We start from the raw sequence: 16536 nt of genomic DNA, 5'->3' as shown, positions 1-16536 counted from the left end.
ATGCAGCCGAGCTGTGGTAACAACCCACACCGACATGGAAGAGCACTTTTCAACTTCACTTTATCTGCAAACAGACTGTGAATGGACAGCCTTGCTTATCAGTGTGGTTCGTGGAGCCATTTAGTCTGTAAGGCTATGTTCACACGTCAGAATTTCCATATGATTTCCGCACAGGAATTCAGCATGTGTTTATAGCCTATTGTGTTTAAAGAGATTCCGCATTTCCGTTCACACTGCAGAATTTTCTCTGCGGATGTTCCGCAGCTAAATTTCCAGGTTCCGCAAAAGAAGTCATGTCATATTTTTGCGGAATTCAGCTGCAGAAACTAATTGAAGTCAAAAGGACTTTCTCCACTAAATGTCTCCTGCAAATCTTGCACAGAAATTGCACAGATTCTGCGCAGAATGTAATCTTTTTCAATCATAGCACTTTTAAACTCTTAAGGACGCAGGGTTTTTCCGTTTTTGCATTTTCATTTTTTCCTCATCACCTTCTAAAATCATAATGCTTTAAATTTTGCACATAAAATTACATATGATGGCTTATATTTTGCACCACCAATTCTACTTTGTAAAAATCTATGGTAAAAAAAAAAAAAAAATCATTATGTGACAAAATTTAAGGAAAATGCCATTTCGTAACTTTTGGGGACTTCCGTTTCTACGCAGTGCACTTTTTGGTAAAAATAACACCACTTTATTCTGTAGGTCCATACGGTTAAAATGATACCCTACTTATATAGGTTGGATATTGTCGTAATTTATACGTTAAAAATTCTCATCTTCTAACCCCTATAACTTTATTTTTCCACGTACGGGCCGGTATGAGTACTTATTTTTTGTACCGTGTTCTAAGGTTTTTATCGGTACCATTTTTGTATTGATCGGACTTTGATTGCTTTTTATTCATTTTTTCACAATATAAAAAGTGACCAAAAATATGCTATGTTGGACTTTGGAATTTTTTTGCGCATACGCCACTGACTGTGCGGTTTAATTAACGATATATGTTTATAGTTCGGACATTTCCGCATACGGCAATATCACCTTTATTTTTATTTACACAGTTTTTTTTTTTAATGGGAAAAGGGGGGTGATTCAAACTTTTATTAGTGAAGGGGTTAAATGACCTTTGTTAACTTTTTTTGCAGTGTTATAGCTCCCATAGGGGGCTATAACACTGCACACACTGACCTTTTACCCTGATCTCTGCAAAGCCATAGCTTTGCATGGATCAGCGAGATAGGGGCTCAACTGCTCAAGCCTGTAGCTCAGGCTTGGAGCAATTAAACGCCGATCGGATGCGGAGGAGCGATGTAAGGGGTTTGACCCCGTTTTAAACAGCAGAAACAGGAGTAGGGAGTACATGTACGCCCTTCGTCCTGAAGGAGTTCAACATGCTCTGTGTATTTATGCAGGATTCATTTGTAAATTCCGCAGAAATTCAGCATAGAAGCGGAATTTGGGCCAAATTAATGCAGCTACGGAATTTCACATCTATGTAGAATTTCTGTTGTCCACCCATAGCCTATGTGAGCTTAAATCATCCCCAAACCAATGATGTATAGTTAAGATATAATTGGCAGTGATCCATAGACCGGGCGCTGGGCATATATTTACGCCACGCATCCTCTATGGGTTAAAATATGACGTTTGTGAAACGGTGTAAACGTAAAGAAATTCAAAAGTGCAGAATTCCAGATTTTTGGTCACTTTTTATAACAGAAAAAAAAAAGTGATCAAAAAGTCCCATCAAAACATAAAATGGTACCGACAACAACTAACGATCACGGCGCAGAGTTTGACAGCCATTCTTGACAGGGTGCAACTGCAGCGTGAAAGAAGCCTAATCATATTGAAGGAGATTTATCAAAACCTCTGCAAAGGAAAAGCTACCCAGTTGCCTATAGCAACCAATCAGATTGCTTCTTTCATTTTGCAGAGGCCTTGTTAAAAGTGAAAGAAGAGAGCTGATTAGTTGCTACAGGCAACTGGGCAACTTTTCTTCTGGACAGGTTTTGATAAATCTGCCCCATTGACCTACAGAATAAAGACAACATGCCATTTTAACCATAAAGTGCACTGCAAGCTCCCCAAAGACACAAAACAAACGCATACAGTGGAATATGTAGACTGTGCTGCTACATGCACAAGACCTTATTGCCCTTCTGGTAAAACTAACAATGAGAGGAGAAGCAGCAATAATGGGATAGATAAAGGGGGAGATTTATTAAAACCTGCCCAGAGGAATAATTGCTGGGTTGCCCATAGCAACCAATCAGATAGTTTCTTTCATTGTTCAGAGGCCTTTTCAAAAATGTAAGAAGCGATCTGATTGGTTGTTATGGGCAACTCAGCAACTTTTCATCTGGACAGGTTTTGATGAATCTCCCCCAAAGTGTTTATCATGGTGAGGTATGTCAAATGTGTAAGAAAAGATGAAATCTACAGATGTCAAAAACCATAAAAATAACATGATATATAATATACATGCCTCATCTGAGCCACTGTTTGAGGATGCTGGTGGCCTCTGCTGTAACTGCTGCTGTTGTTGTTGTTGCAGTTGCTGTTTTCTCAACATGGCAGATCTCTGCACAGCTAAAATACTGGGATTAGATTTCCAGAACTGTAGAATGAAGAGAGCAAACAAGTAAAAATCCATCATTAAAGTGCAACCACTGTGTCTTAACGTTGTAGGAAGAGTATAACAGTGGCAGGCACAGAATGAACAAGATGAATGCATTGCTTTGGGCTATCTTTCTATGTCCCACTGCACTATTACCTCTGCTCCATCCATTCTCAGTGGCTTAGCCTGGACAGCTTTCTTTTCTTTTGCGTTTTCAGACTCCGATTCTGATTGACTCCCCGATTCTGATCCACTATCAGAGTCGCTGCTCCCAGACTGACTACTGCTTCCATCACTGCTGCTACCTGAACTGGAACCAGACCCTGAACCAGATTCATCATCTGATCGGCTGTAAAAAAAAAAAAAAAGGAAAGTGAATATATTATTTAACACAAACAAAGCAATTACAAAGTGGACTTAACCCTTTTAAGTCCCCATGAGGTACATTTACATCATGGGGTTGTTAAGTATATACATAGAGTGCTCAGAAGTGATCTTCATTGAATGCTTTTGAGACTGTGTAAACGCCGATGTTAATGGCAGGCTGTTGCAATACGAACTGATCATGGCTATGTAATAGCATGAATCAGTAGAAGCACTCAATCATTGCCTATTATGGTCATCCATCCCCTTTTCCAAACATATAAATGAGTAAAGGGAAAAAAAATAAAAAAATAAAAAATAAAAAAATCACATTTGGTAGTCCCACGTGCAGATCCCACATGGTCAACAGGATAAACAAAAAAAAATACCAATGCTGAAAAATTAAAGCGTACCCGTCTTTGTTTTCAAAGATATCACTCAGTACCTAATCCTGACCAAGGACATATAATTTTTATGTGTCTAGCACCTTTTATTTATATTTTTATTACACTTAATTTAGCTCACTAGTCTGACTTCCTCTCAAAGGGAGGGGGCGTGGCCTCACTGTGCAGGTCTCCGCCCCCTCCCTCAGTATGCTGTCTGCTCACATCTCCCCTAGCATTAGCAAAACTACAACTCCCAGCTTGTCCTCACTGACAGTAGCGGGACACAAGCTGACAGTGGGAGGATTTTTCCTCCAGCTGTGAGCCCTGTGCTAACAGCTGTCAATCAAGGAAGTATGTCCATGACATAGGGGATGACTCATGGGCACAGCAGGACAAGTATTTGTCCAAGCTGGCGGGGATGGGGGGCAGTTTGACTGGCTTTTTCAGTATGAAATACTGAAAATTTTCTAATAATAGCAATTGTAAAACCTATTGGTTTTGCATGCTTTACAACGTATCAAAAGTTTTTTTTATCTGACAGTGCCCATTTAAATGATTGTTGTCCATCACATCCCAGGAAAAATGGAAACTTTTTTCCGCCAACTCTATTCATTTGGTCACTGCAGTCAAGTAACAAATCGTCACTATGGACAATGCCATGTTGCAGCTTTCTAAAGAGCGAGCGGATTGGCGTAAAATGGCAGACAAGGGGTAAGTACACAAGTTTGTGTACTATTTTACTGTTAAAGTCTAATAGTCCCTCCCTCCCCCCCCCCCCCCAGGAAAAACTCTGAGCATATTATGAGCCAATTATCTGTAAAAAGGGTCAAAGGTTGCACCTATGTCACACAATGACAATTCTGAAGTTCATAAATGTTTAAGTTACATAAAAAAATCTTACCTTGAATTTCCACTGCTATTGCTTTCCTCATCACTCTGGCCGTTCATTGTCAAATGTTCACAGAATTAAAACAAATATGTACAAATTCACGAAGATGAGCTGGTTGTTAGTCCTTCAACATTAAGCTTCTTGTCCTTTTAAAAAAAATACTAGGAAAACGTAGCCTGAAAAAGAGAAGGAAGAGAAATGTATGTTATTATAAAGTCATATTTACTACATATGCAACATTTCTATTAGGCTGGGTTCACATTACGATTGTGCCATCAATGGCAGAAAACAGTGAACTAGTTACTACCTTCGGGTCATTTCCCACATTTGTAGTTTTACTCAGACTCAAGATAACCTAAACATACTAGTGTAGTACATTAGAGCCAATAAAGTCAATGGGACTCATACCTATCCATACATTTATACGTCACTATCCCACATTGACAGAATACTGACCTATATGCTCCAAAATGGCACATTCATAATGTGAACCCACCTAAAAATAAATACTATTCAACTTAGATGACAAAAAGGAAATTCTTAACAACATTTTTTCTGGAACGGGTGTGAGCACTGCATAAAATCTATGGGAATTCATGCTGTAGTTCACACTGTAAACTATGGCACGGAATTATAAAAATCTGATCTGTGGGAACAAAAAAATAAATAAATAAAAAATAAATAAAAACAAAGAAACCCCAGACATGTTACTAGCAGACATGACATGATGCAGAATAATCCGTGTGGAGTTCTCCAATAAAAAAATAAAAATCTATCATGTGAATATAATCCTAGAGGGCACAGCAACATTGTAAGGATTTTTTTGCCCCCTATCCTCCACCTCCCGGAAAAAAAAAAAATAAATAAAAAAAGAATCTTTTTTGGCATCTCTTGGCATGTGTCATAATTAGGGATGTCCCGATACCGATACTATTATCAGTACCGGGGGCCGATACTAGCCATTTACATGGTATCGGGGACTCGTTTAATGACCCCGATACCATGTCTGATACCTGTTGCCTCTCCGCTCCTCCCGTCCGCTTCATAGTTTTCCATGGAGGAGCATGTAACAACGTCACTCCGCCTCCTCCCCAGCGTAACGCTACGGAGGAAGCGGAGTGACGTGTATGTCACATGCTCTTCCATAGGACGACACGATGCGGACCGGGAGGACGGAAGAACGGGGCAGTGGAGCGGTAGCACCCGATGGAGGACAGCCGCAGGTGAGCTGTGTGCTGCTCCTAATGTCTAAAGGGGGCCCTGCTGCTGCTCCTAATGTCTAAAGGGGGGGGCCCTGCTGCTGCTGCTAATGTCTAAAGGGGGGGCCCTGCTGCTGCTGCTAATGTCTAAAGGGGGGCCCTGCTGCTGCTGCTAATGTCTAAAGGGGGGGCCCTGCTGCTGCTGCTAATGTCTAAAGGTGGGGCCCTGCTGCTGCTAATGTCTAAAGGGGGGCCCTGCTGCTGGTAATGTCTAAAGGGGGGCCCTGCTGCTGGTAATGTCTAAAGGGGGGCCCTGCTGCTAATGTCTAAAGGGATACTACCTACTATTAAAGACAATCTTACAGCAGAATCACCTGCACTAACTTGAATTTATGGGTAGATAGGTCAGGTGACCCGGTTTTTACTGCTGCTCACCATGTGGTCATCGGTCTCGCTACCAATGCAAATTCCCTGTTCTGCCCAATGGAGAAGAGAGAAATCTTGGCTTATACTAAAGCAGCCACCTCCATTGTACACAACAAGGACCCACATATCATACGGTAAACAGCGCCAGAAACCGCGTCACCCTGGTGTCAGATTCCCTTTAAAATAGAAGTACTCGTACTTGGTATCGGCGAGTACTAGAATTAAAGTATCGGTACTCGGTCTTTAAAAAAAATGGTATCGGGACATACCTAGTCATAATTGTGACACCCTGTGAGATCATGGGGACTGCATTGTCCGCACAGCACATCCAACACTACGGCATGCAAATATGAAAAAATATGGCCTTGAAATGCATATATAAGGTTCTATATATGGGCCGCAGCTGTTCTTTTGATCTGGATCACAATGGAATGTGTCACACGTGTCTTGTTTCTATCGGTCTTTACAAAGAGGGATTCCCTCATATTCTGTAGTTACATAAATTTACCATTGTTACTGTATATCAGTTTCCCAACCAGGGTGCCTGGTGCAATTGCAAAACTACAACTCCCAGCATGCCCAGACAGCCATACCATGCCATATATAAACCAGCAGTAATACAGTGACAACTACTTTACAAATCCACAAAAGTGTTTTCACTAAGGATGTCCTGGTACAGATACTGGACATTTGCACAATTACTACTACCGCTGGCAGGTATTACAGAGATGTGGTGGGCCCGATTAAGTGGCCAGTTCAGACAGCTGTCCAAGCCACTCACTAGCCGCAGGACACAAGAGTGCTACCGATGTAGTCTGCAGCTGCGACCTGCGTCAGGAGAGACGACTGACCTCTGCACTGGTGCAGGCGGAGTGACATCCCTCTGCCTGCACCAGAGCAGAGGACAAAGGATGCAGGAGACAGGTCCCAGCGGTCCGACTCTTACTGATCAGCATGTTATCCCCTATGCTATGGATGGGCAGGTAATCGTCCTGTGTCTCTCTCCCCCCCCCCCCCCAAATACTAAAATAACACATAATTGTTAGGCTACATTCACACTGCCGGTTGTCTCTGGCAGTGTGAAGCCCATTATTTTAGCATAGAGAAAAGCCGGAGAAAAAAAAAAAAAAAAAAGTGTTCTTGCAGTCTTTTTCTCCAGCTTGTCTCTCCAAAAATAACGGTGCCCGATGGACCCCACTGACTATAATCAAGGTCCATCGGGACCCATTATTACCCATCAAAATTACAAGTTTGCTGGCAGTATGAGGGGTCATACCGGCAGTGTGAAAAAGGGGCCTTACCTAGCTTTCCCACTCTCCTGTAGAGACTATGAGGGGCATTCATTAATATTTTACTAGTTTATGTGCTGTTATCGCCTAAGAATATACCTTCCTGCTCCAAATTCACCAAAGGTTACATGCCATTTGATGATATAACTGGCTCCTACACCCATGCTACTTGTTTAGACTGCTTTCCAGGAATGAAGTGACATGGTGTGTGTAAATCACAGTGCTGAGACTGAGATTTTCAGAGAAAAGTAGTAGATAATGAATCAGTGCCCACTGCACAAAACTAGTCTAAAGCACTACAAATGGTAATTCACTTTCAGATAAGATCTATAGCAAAAGTCGCACAAGTGTCACAGGGGAAGTGACAGACTTTTTTGAGACAATTTTAGATTAATAATAAAAATTAAAAATAAATCTTAACAGCTTGATGAATTCCCCTCTATATGTCAGGAGACCGGAAAATCTGGGTGACAGGCAGTACAGTTCCCTGTGGGGAGTCAAAACTAGGGATCGTCCGATAACTTTTTTTTGGGACGATACCGATAATCTGTGGCCTTTCAGGCCGATAGCCGATAACTTATACCGATATTCCGGTATAAGCTATCGGCTATTTCTCCAGCCCCCCCAATCAATGAACTGTAGCGGCTTTGGCCTAATCAGAGACCACCGCCACCACCCGCTTCTCTCCCCCTGCCTGTCCGGGGGTCCTCCCAACCACCAGCTATCCCCCCCCTACCCCCGCTGCCCCATTGCCTCCCCCTATCCCCGGTTTTATAATTACCTGTTCCCAGGGGCCGAGGTCTGCGTTACTTCTGGCTCCCGTCCTGCGCTGCCATTGTGCGCACTGGCGGAGACGTCACGTTGAGGACGTCACCGCGCAGCGCAACGCAGGACGCAGCAGGAGCCAGAAGTAGCGCGGGCCCCATAACCCGGGAACAGGTGATTATAAAACCAGGGATACGGGAGGCAATGGGGGCGGCGTGCGGTGCGGCGGTACATTATCGGCAAGGAAATTGCCGATACCGATAACGTCAAAAATCATGAATATCGGCCGATAATATCGGCCAAACCGATAAACGGTCGATCCCTAGTCAAAACATTTACATACAAAAAAAAAAAAAAGAATATATATATATATATATATATATATATATATATATATATATAAAGCAGTTCCCCAACAAAAATTGAAAACAGACCTTTTTCACATAAACTGTCACGACATTTAAAAGATATATCGTTAATTGATATCGGCAAGTGCTTTAAAAAAAAAAAATCTGTACTCTGTCTTAAAAAAATTGTATCTGAAGCCAAGTTGCCAAAGTGGTCCCATTTATCCATAAATAAATAAAATAAAAGTTTGGCTAATACAGATAGGAAAGTCAGAAGTGATCATTTACATGTCACATCTACAGACACTGACGGCGAAGAATCCTGCGTAACGTCCCTAAAGCACAAGGTGACATGTCAGGTGCTGCGGCATTACTGGAGATACCAGCATGACAGACCGTGCATGACATGCAAATACATCCATTTCCTGATTCAAAAGACAGCAAAAGCCCATGCGATAGTCAAAACCGTTCTTTCAGGGTTTCAAAGACTATACATAATCGTCTGAAGTAACGGAATTGTAAATGGACGATGTGAACTGCGGCGGGAAAACTCACTACAGGATATAAAAGGGCACCCTGCCTTAGGCTAACCATAGACATGGGAGATCTGTCACTAAATCCCACTATCTTCTTTGCAACCCCAAAACTGTAGAGGTGCTGCGGAATCTGTTGGCGGTATATAAATAATTATCTCTATAGGGAACAAACTAGACAGGTTGGATCTCACCAATAAGGATAGGGCTACACGACACACGATGGCTACATAGTGCAGCTATATCGCATGAATGGTGAATATGCAAGACTGCAACAGATATCTGTGCGCCACGACTACTATTGGCTGCAATTTCACTGCAATCTTAGGTCACGTGGCCACAAGTCACTGGGCAGCCCTGGCCTAAAGCAACATGCCTGCTTGGCTCACAGTGGAGCAAGGATAGGTAGCCCACATCAAGGGCTAAACAGATCCCCGCTACCCGGGCTAAAACTGCATGAAAAAAGTCCAGCCTCCAAATCTGTGTTGAATTGCCATATTTTAAGGTCTTGTTCACAAGGCGTATAAAAAAGGACATGAAGTTTTTTTTATATATATATATTTTTTTAAGGCTCAACTCCCGTTCTTTGGACAAACTGACCAATGGAGCTCCATGTAGCAGAGCACAGCAGTAGTGTGCACGAGCCCTTAGACATGGAATCCGGAACCAATTTGGCTTTAGAGTTGTAGCACAACAACTATTCAGGTCACTGCAGAGCGTCAAATGGATATTTATGAGGAGGCGCTGTTACAGCCACAGGCTCCTAGGGGTTAAGTAATGCTACCAGTTCACTAAATAACCTCATTATCCTATTAATAAAATTTATGTTACAAAAAATAAAATAAAAATGGCACAGAGGAGAGGGATAATAAAGGTACATTGTAGATTCTCCTAACCTGTTGACAGTTTCCCACTAAGGGTCTATACCAGTGTTTCCCAACTGGGGTGCCTCCAGCTGTTGCAAAAACTACAACTCCCAGCATCGAAGGCTGTCCGTGCATACTGGGAGTTGTAGTTTTGCAACAACTGGAGGCACCCTGGTTGGGAAACACAGGTCTATACACGTAAATATGCCCAGGATTTGAAGCTGTGTTCAGTCATTTAGTTAACATTGAAATCTGCAGCTTCAAATCCAGATACCACACGTGTAAATAGACCATAAAGGAGAATTCTGATCCCACTCCAGTGGCGGGATCTCTGTTTAAATCTCCTGACAAGGGTGCGATCACTCTGCGGAATGAACGCTGAATCTCCGTTCGCGGAATTCAGCGAGCAGAGATTCAGCCGGGCAGCCGCCATCGTCGGTGGGACCCCGCGGCACTGCGCCGTCTCCATTGACGGCTATGCAGTGCTCACGGAATTCCAAACAAAGAATGAACATGTTCATTCTCTGTGCGGAACAATTTCAGCGGTGGAATTATCCGCAGCTGAAATTGCTCAGTGTTAACGGGTCCCATTCACAGTGATGTAAAAGTTCACCGTGCGGAATTCCGCGGGAATTGCGTAGTGTGAACGCACCCTTATACTACAGCAATATCAGGGTACGGATTAGGTCTTTAAGCCCTTTTTCACACTCACGTTAGTACGGGGCAGGGTGACGGCCATCAGGAGAACCGGGCAGAACAGCGGGAGAAAAATTACTGCTTGTGCCGTCTTTTTCTCCCGCTATTCGTAATGGCGCCTGGCATTCCCCATAATAGTAAATGGGAGCTGCCGGGACCCGTTGTTGCCCCTCGTTACAAGAACGGCCGTTAAAGTCAGAAAGAAAAATAAAAGACTTTGACGACCATTCTCTACGGGAGCAACAGCAGTGGGAAAGAGGCCTACGTCTATGGCAAATTGTTATGGCTGTAGTCTCAGACTATGAAGTTGTCAGGAGATTTGATTCCCTGCTATCCTGATGTCTGTACCCTGCACTATATGAAATATAGAAGTTTTAGGAGTAACCTGGTTCAGAGTTAGGGCTGGTTCACATTACGTTTTCTCCCATTTTCAGCACATACGGCAGGGGGGGGGCTAAAACCTTGCGCTCCCGTATGTAATTCATTTCAATGAGCCGGCCAGAGTGAAACGTTCGGTCTGGTCGGCTCATTTTTGGGCGGTATGCACTTTTACAACCGGACCTAAAACCATGGTTGACCACAGTTTTAGGTCCGGGGAAAAAGCGCATACAGCGCAAAAATGAGCCGAACGAACGTTTCACTCCGGCCGGCTCATTGAAATGAATTACATACGGGAGTGCGAGGTTTTAGCTCCCGCCTGCCGTATGCGCTCCCGTATGGGAGAAAAAGTGATGTGAACCCAACCTTACACTTTAGGGTTTTGCTCACACCGACAGCCATTATTCTCTTCCCACTAAGGGCAGTTTTGTGTAAGATGGACACATTTTTGGTCCATATTAGACTGCCGCGTGATGTCTGTGATTTACATCAGAGGACACCAAATAGATACCTCATACAGCTATAAAGGACCGCACACCTCGTGGTATATACATTATTAAGTGGATCCTGCTTTGTGATCTGACAAAGTGGTCTTCAACATGTGGACCTCCAGATTTTTTTTTTTAATTAAGAGCCGAGGCAAGTGCTCTCTATCACCCAAAGTGCAAGCGTGTTGCACTAAAAAAACGTGCACAAAGGATGCGGTCCATCGCAAGCCCTTCTCCAAAAGGAGAGAGGCCCCCCCAACAAACCTACCCTTCACCTCCGGGCCAAAAGGCACCTGCAAGGATCCAGGTTCGATGCTCCTTTTCGCCAAAACTACTAAGGGGCCGCAAATGCACCTGACTTCAACCTAGGCATTAAAGGAGTAGTCCAGTGGTGAACCCAGTGGTGAACAACTTATCCCCTATCCTAAGGATAGGGGATAAGTTTGAGATCGCGGGGGGTCCGACCGTTGGGGCCCTCTGCGATCTCCTGTACGGAGCCCCGACAGCCCTCAATACAACTCTATGGCAGAGCCGAAGCGCTGCCTTCGGCAATCTCCGGCTCTGCCATAGAGATGTATTGAGGGGGCGTGTCGGCCGCCGCTTCATGCAGGGGTCGACACCTGCTATCTGGCCAGAGAGCCTGGCCCCCGTACAGAGAGATCGCAGGGGGCCCCAGCGGTCGGACCCCCCCGCAATCTCAAACTTATCCCCTATCCTTAGGATAGGGGATACGTTTTTCACCACTGGACTACCCCTTTAACCAGGGTATCAGCCGAGGAGCCGTATACTGATGGCATATCAACCTAAGTCAAGATGCCCAGGGGTTGCAGGGAGGGGAGATACCTGATGGTCACACACACCTCCCCTAGACGGCCAAGAGGGACACCCAGAAGGGCTACCGCATCCTGACAATCCTGTGTACAAACAAAACACGCAAAGTGGCACAGTGACATTCAAAAATAATAAATAAGTGAATGAAGTGCAGATATACTGCCCGGTCATCCACACGGATCTATAAAAATGTCCCTGATCCTAGCCAGAAGGCCGGGATACCAAAGGTGAAGAGTAATGGTGCAGTGTGTTCGCTCCTCGTCCTTTTGGCTAAGATAAAGTGTAGCATCTGTTCTTATCAGTGGTTTAGTCTTTGCCATTGATGTAGGTTGGATGCTGCATGGAGGAGCAGGTGTACAGGGGCGTTCCGGGGCTGGTGCCACGTAACCAGCTCAACGGCTGCCCTGATGTGACCCGTTTCCTCCGGGTCTTGTCATGAGGTTGGGGGGTGTAGAGCTGAGGTACTTTAGTGCCACGGGGAGAAGTGACCCTGAGGGGCCAAAACACACTGAGTGAACGCACTGCACCATATGTGGACCTCCAGATGCAAAACTACAACTCCCAGCATGCCCAGACAGCCTATAGTTGTAGTATGGAGCTGGAGGACCACAGTTTAGAGACTATTGATCTAACAGAGATCTAAGTTATTTTACCCAGCAGAAAAACTGGATCCCCCTAAACCAGTGTTTCCCAACCAGGGTGCCACCAGCGGTTGCAAAAACTACAACTCACAGCATGCCCGGACAGCTGAAGGCTGTCCGGGCATGCTGGGAGTTGTAGTTTTGCAACAACTGGATACACCCTGGTTGGGAAACACTGGTCTATACACACGTAAATATGCACAGGATTTGAAGCTGTGCTCAGTCATTTAGTTAACAATGAAATCTGCAGCTTCAAATCCAGATACCACACGTGTAAATAGACCGTAAAGGAGAATTCCAATCCCACTCCAGTGGCGGGATCTCTGTTTAAATCTCCTGACCAGGGTGCGATCACTGTGCATAATGAACGCTGAATCTCCGTTCGTGGAATTCAGCATGCGGAGATTCCGCTGGGCAGCCCCCGTCTGCAGTAGGACCCCTGTTCATTCTCTGTGCGGAACAATTTCAGCGGTGGAATTTTCCGCCCCTGAAATTGCTCAGTGGGAATGGGTCTCGCGGAAACCCATTCACACCGATGTAAAAGTTCACCGCGCAGAGTCCCGCGGGAATTGCGTAGTGTGAATGCACCCTTATACTACAGCAATATCAGGGTACGGATTAGGTATTTAAACCCTTTTTCACACTGACATTAGTAAGGGGCAGTGTGACGGCCGTCAGGCATGCTGGGAGTGGTAGTTATGCAACCGCTGGAGGCACACTGGTTGGGATACACTGCCCTAAACGGAGGCCAACAGGTGACTGGAGTCTATGGATAAATTGGCGCAGGAGTTTTCCTAAATAGAGGAAAACACAAACCTGGTGTGAACAAAGCCCTACTGCTGTAAGTCCTGATGACAGCTGTCACATTGGTTCTTTCAGATACAAAAACGCATGTGTATTTAGTCATGTGAACACAGCTTTATAACAGATCTATGAGGTTTATTCCCGTACAGAACACTACTCAGATCTGACTGCAATTGGTCAGGTGTGAACAGTGTAACCAGAGAAAGGGATGATGGGAGTGATAGTTGTGTAATGTCAGTCTTCTATAATCATGTGACATTATAAGGTGATTACAGACACCGCAGCCGGGTGCACACACTAGGGCAGCACTCCCAGTCATCCGTGCGGCTTTTGGCAGTGTAACCGCCTGTTTACACATAACACGTCTCAGGCGGCGCGGGCCGGGACAGCTATTGCTCAAGCATGAGGCGGGAGGCCGGAGAGAGGTGACCCGAGGCCTAGGACGCTTGGAGCGCCGCTCTTACCTCACCCGGGAGTCGCACTCTGTGGACATAGGCCGCTACGTGCGCGCTGCCCCGCGGCCTGGGCCTCCTTCCGGCTCCGGATCTCCCTCCAATCCCCGCTCAAGGAGAGTTACCGTGCCTTTGTTTACAGGACGCCGGAGCGGGACGGCCTCGCGCTGGTCGCACCAACAACAGGACGGCGACGGCCTCCGGTGAGCGCTGGTCTCGGCCTCTTCTATCCTTATCTCCTGGCAGCCGCCATGACGACGCCGCTGCCGAGCTCCTCCGAAACTCACGATGGATGGAAACCCCAGGCGTGACGTCACGGGAGCGCTGCAGGGAGCGTAGCTCGGGCCGTAGAATCCACACGAAAACCGCTGGCTCCGCCCCTCACTCGGCAGCAGCGTGCGCGACGTCACCTTGGGGGCGTGGCCTAGCTAGCCATTCTAACGGTGAGAAAAGGAGCAGCCGGTAGGCGGGGCAGAGGCAGTGGGCGTGTACTCCGTATCGAATCCTAGACAGTGTCGGCCTGGCGTGACGTCAGCGGCGCACTTCCGCTCAAGTGTTATGAGGAAGTTGTGCCTGGATGGTGCTGCTCAGCCGCCGAGACCTGGCCGGAAGTCTGGGGTCTTTCACGCAGCTGATAGAAGTGAGAAGTCGTCGAGAAACGGCTATTTTAGTCGTGTGAAGCGCGCACTGCAGGTGTGAGCTAGGCAGCTGCTAATAGTGAACAGTGCAGGGGAACAAGTACCACAGTGCCCCCCCCCCCCCCCCCACAACACAGCTGCTGCCAAACTACAATTCCCAGCATACCCTGAACGCTTCTACTGTCAGGGCATGATGGGAACTGTAGTCTTTTTCTATGACTTTGGAGCCCGTTGGAACCGACCTAGAAGTTTCGATATATATTTTTTCCTTCCCTCACTTTTCAATAGCCCGCTTTGTTACACCATGTAATGTAGTGCGAAACCTGAAAATTGGGAAATAAAAATACACTTTTGTGGGGAGTTATTTTCCTCAGTACAGTAACTCATGTTATCTTGATTCTGTAGGTCAGTACGATAACAGCGATGCTGAGGCTATATAGTTTGTCTTTTGTTTTACTACTTAACCCCTTAAGGACTGACCCATTTTTGACCTCAATGACTGGCTCTTTTTTTTTTTTTTATTTGACATGTATCTCTTTAAACTTTATCTCTTTTTAAACATGTATCTCTTTTAACTTTAGAACGCTGTTTCTGAGCAGAGCGATTCTGAGAGTTGTTTTGTGACATAACTGGTGCATTTTTGTTGACACATGAAGCATTTTTTGTGAAAAACTTCAAAATATTGTGAAAAACTGGAAAATTTCTGGCTTTTTTTATAGTGTAAAAGTGATGTTATATTTATTCTGTGGGTCAGATGGTGATACCCATTTTATGTAGCTTTATATGTTCTTTTTCCTTTTCTGAGCAAAATTCTTTTTCTGCCATTCATTTTCCAACAGCCGTAACTTATTTATTTTTCGTTCAACACCATATGGTAAGGGCTTATTTTTTGCGGTATGAGCTGTACTTTTTATTGGTATCATTTTTGTGCTACGTGCTACCTTTTTGATCTTTTTTTTATTCTGCTATTTGTACCAAAATTGGTGAATTTTGCGCTTTTTTTTAATGTTTTTTTTACGGCGTTCACCATGCGGGATAATATGCGGGATAATTTACATTATAGTTTTATAGTACACGTCATTACAGTTGTGGCAATACCTATTATGTATATGATTTGTGTTTTTGATCTTTTTTGGCGATACAGGGCTTTTATTTGGAAAGGGACTTTTATTTTTATTTTTCTACACTTCATAATTTTATTGAAGAACTTTTTATTTTATCTTTACACTTTTTACAGGTTATGCTATGCTGCAATACATTTGTACTGCAGCACAGTATGACCTGATGAGCTGCACACACTACAGCCTGTTCGATCCAGCCTGTGGCTGGATCTCACAGGCTTCCGTAGCAGGCAGACAGGAGGTCATGATCTGACCTCCTGCTGCCATAGCAACCAACAACGACCCGCGATTGTATCGCGGCACCGCCGTTGAACAGGGGGAGAGCGCTCCCCCTGTCAACCCCATATATGCCGTGATCAGGATTAATCACGGCATCTATGGGGTTAATGGCGCGATCGCGGCTCCGGCAGCTGCGGCGGGACTCCGGCTGTGATCGACAGCTGGGTCCCGTCGCCGATCTCCTGCGCTGCCTGCGGCAGTGCCGAAGATCGCTGTGACGTATGCATACGTCCAATTGTGCCAACATGTCAGATGAATGTCGGATGATAGCGGGAAGGGGTTAAAAAAATATTTTAAAAATTGCTTTCCACTGCCACCCCACCCTCTACCGCAGTGCTCTCGAAATTGTGGATCTCCAGATGTTATAATACTACAACCCCCAGCATGCCTGGTCAGCCAATGGCTCAAATAATTGCTGCCCTACAGCAGTGTGCTCCAAGATGTGAACCTCAAGATGTTGCAAAACTACAACTCCCAGCATGCCCGGACAGCCAACAGCTTTGTTAAAGTTTCCTATCT

The 16536-nt window shown here is 45.0% G+C and overlaps 1 protein-coding gene across 6 annotated transcripts in view; it reads right to left on the bottom strand.

The window, feature by feature from the left end:
• CHD1 (chromodomain helicase DNA binding protein 1) overlaps window positions 1-15072 on the bottom strand; it is a 135412-nt gene extending 120340 nt beyond the window's left edge. The window contains exons 1-5 of one of the 6 annotated variants that reach the window (XM_056537546.1): window positions 13540-13895; window positions 4810-4910; window positions 4277-4441; window positions 2783-2975; window positions 2495-2626 (exon numbers count right to left, since the gene is read on the bottom strand). In XM_056537546.1, the coding sequence (XP_056393521.1) occupies window positions 2495-2626; window positions 2783-2975; window positions 4277-4323 (372 nt within the window). In that variant the 5' untranslated portion in view covers window positions 4324-4441; window positions 4810-4910; window positions 13540-13895. Of the gene's footprint in view, window positions 1-2494; window positions 2627-2782; window positions 2976-4276; window positions 4442-4809; window positions 4911-13539; window positions 13896-13991 lie in introns of those variants that run through there. The other 5 variants (XM_056537549.1, XM_056537544.1, XM_056537545.1 and 2 more) reach the window with 5 other exon arrangements.
• Between the last annotated feature and the right edge of the window lie 1464 nt (window positions 15073-16536).

This window comes from Hyla sarda, chromosome 1 (genome assembly GCF_029499605.1).
Source record: "Hyla sarda isolate aHylSar1 chromosome 1, aHylSar1.hap1, whole genome shotgun sequence".
NCBI lineage: Eukaryota > Metazoa > Chordata > Amphibia > Anura > Hylidae > Hyla > Hyla sarda.
This window is presented reverse-complemented; position numbering and strand designations above follow the sequence as displayed.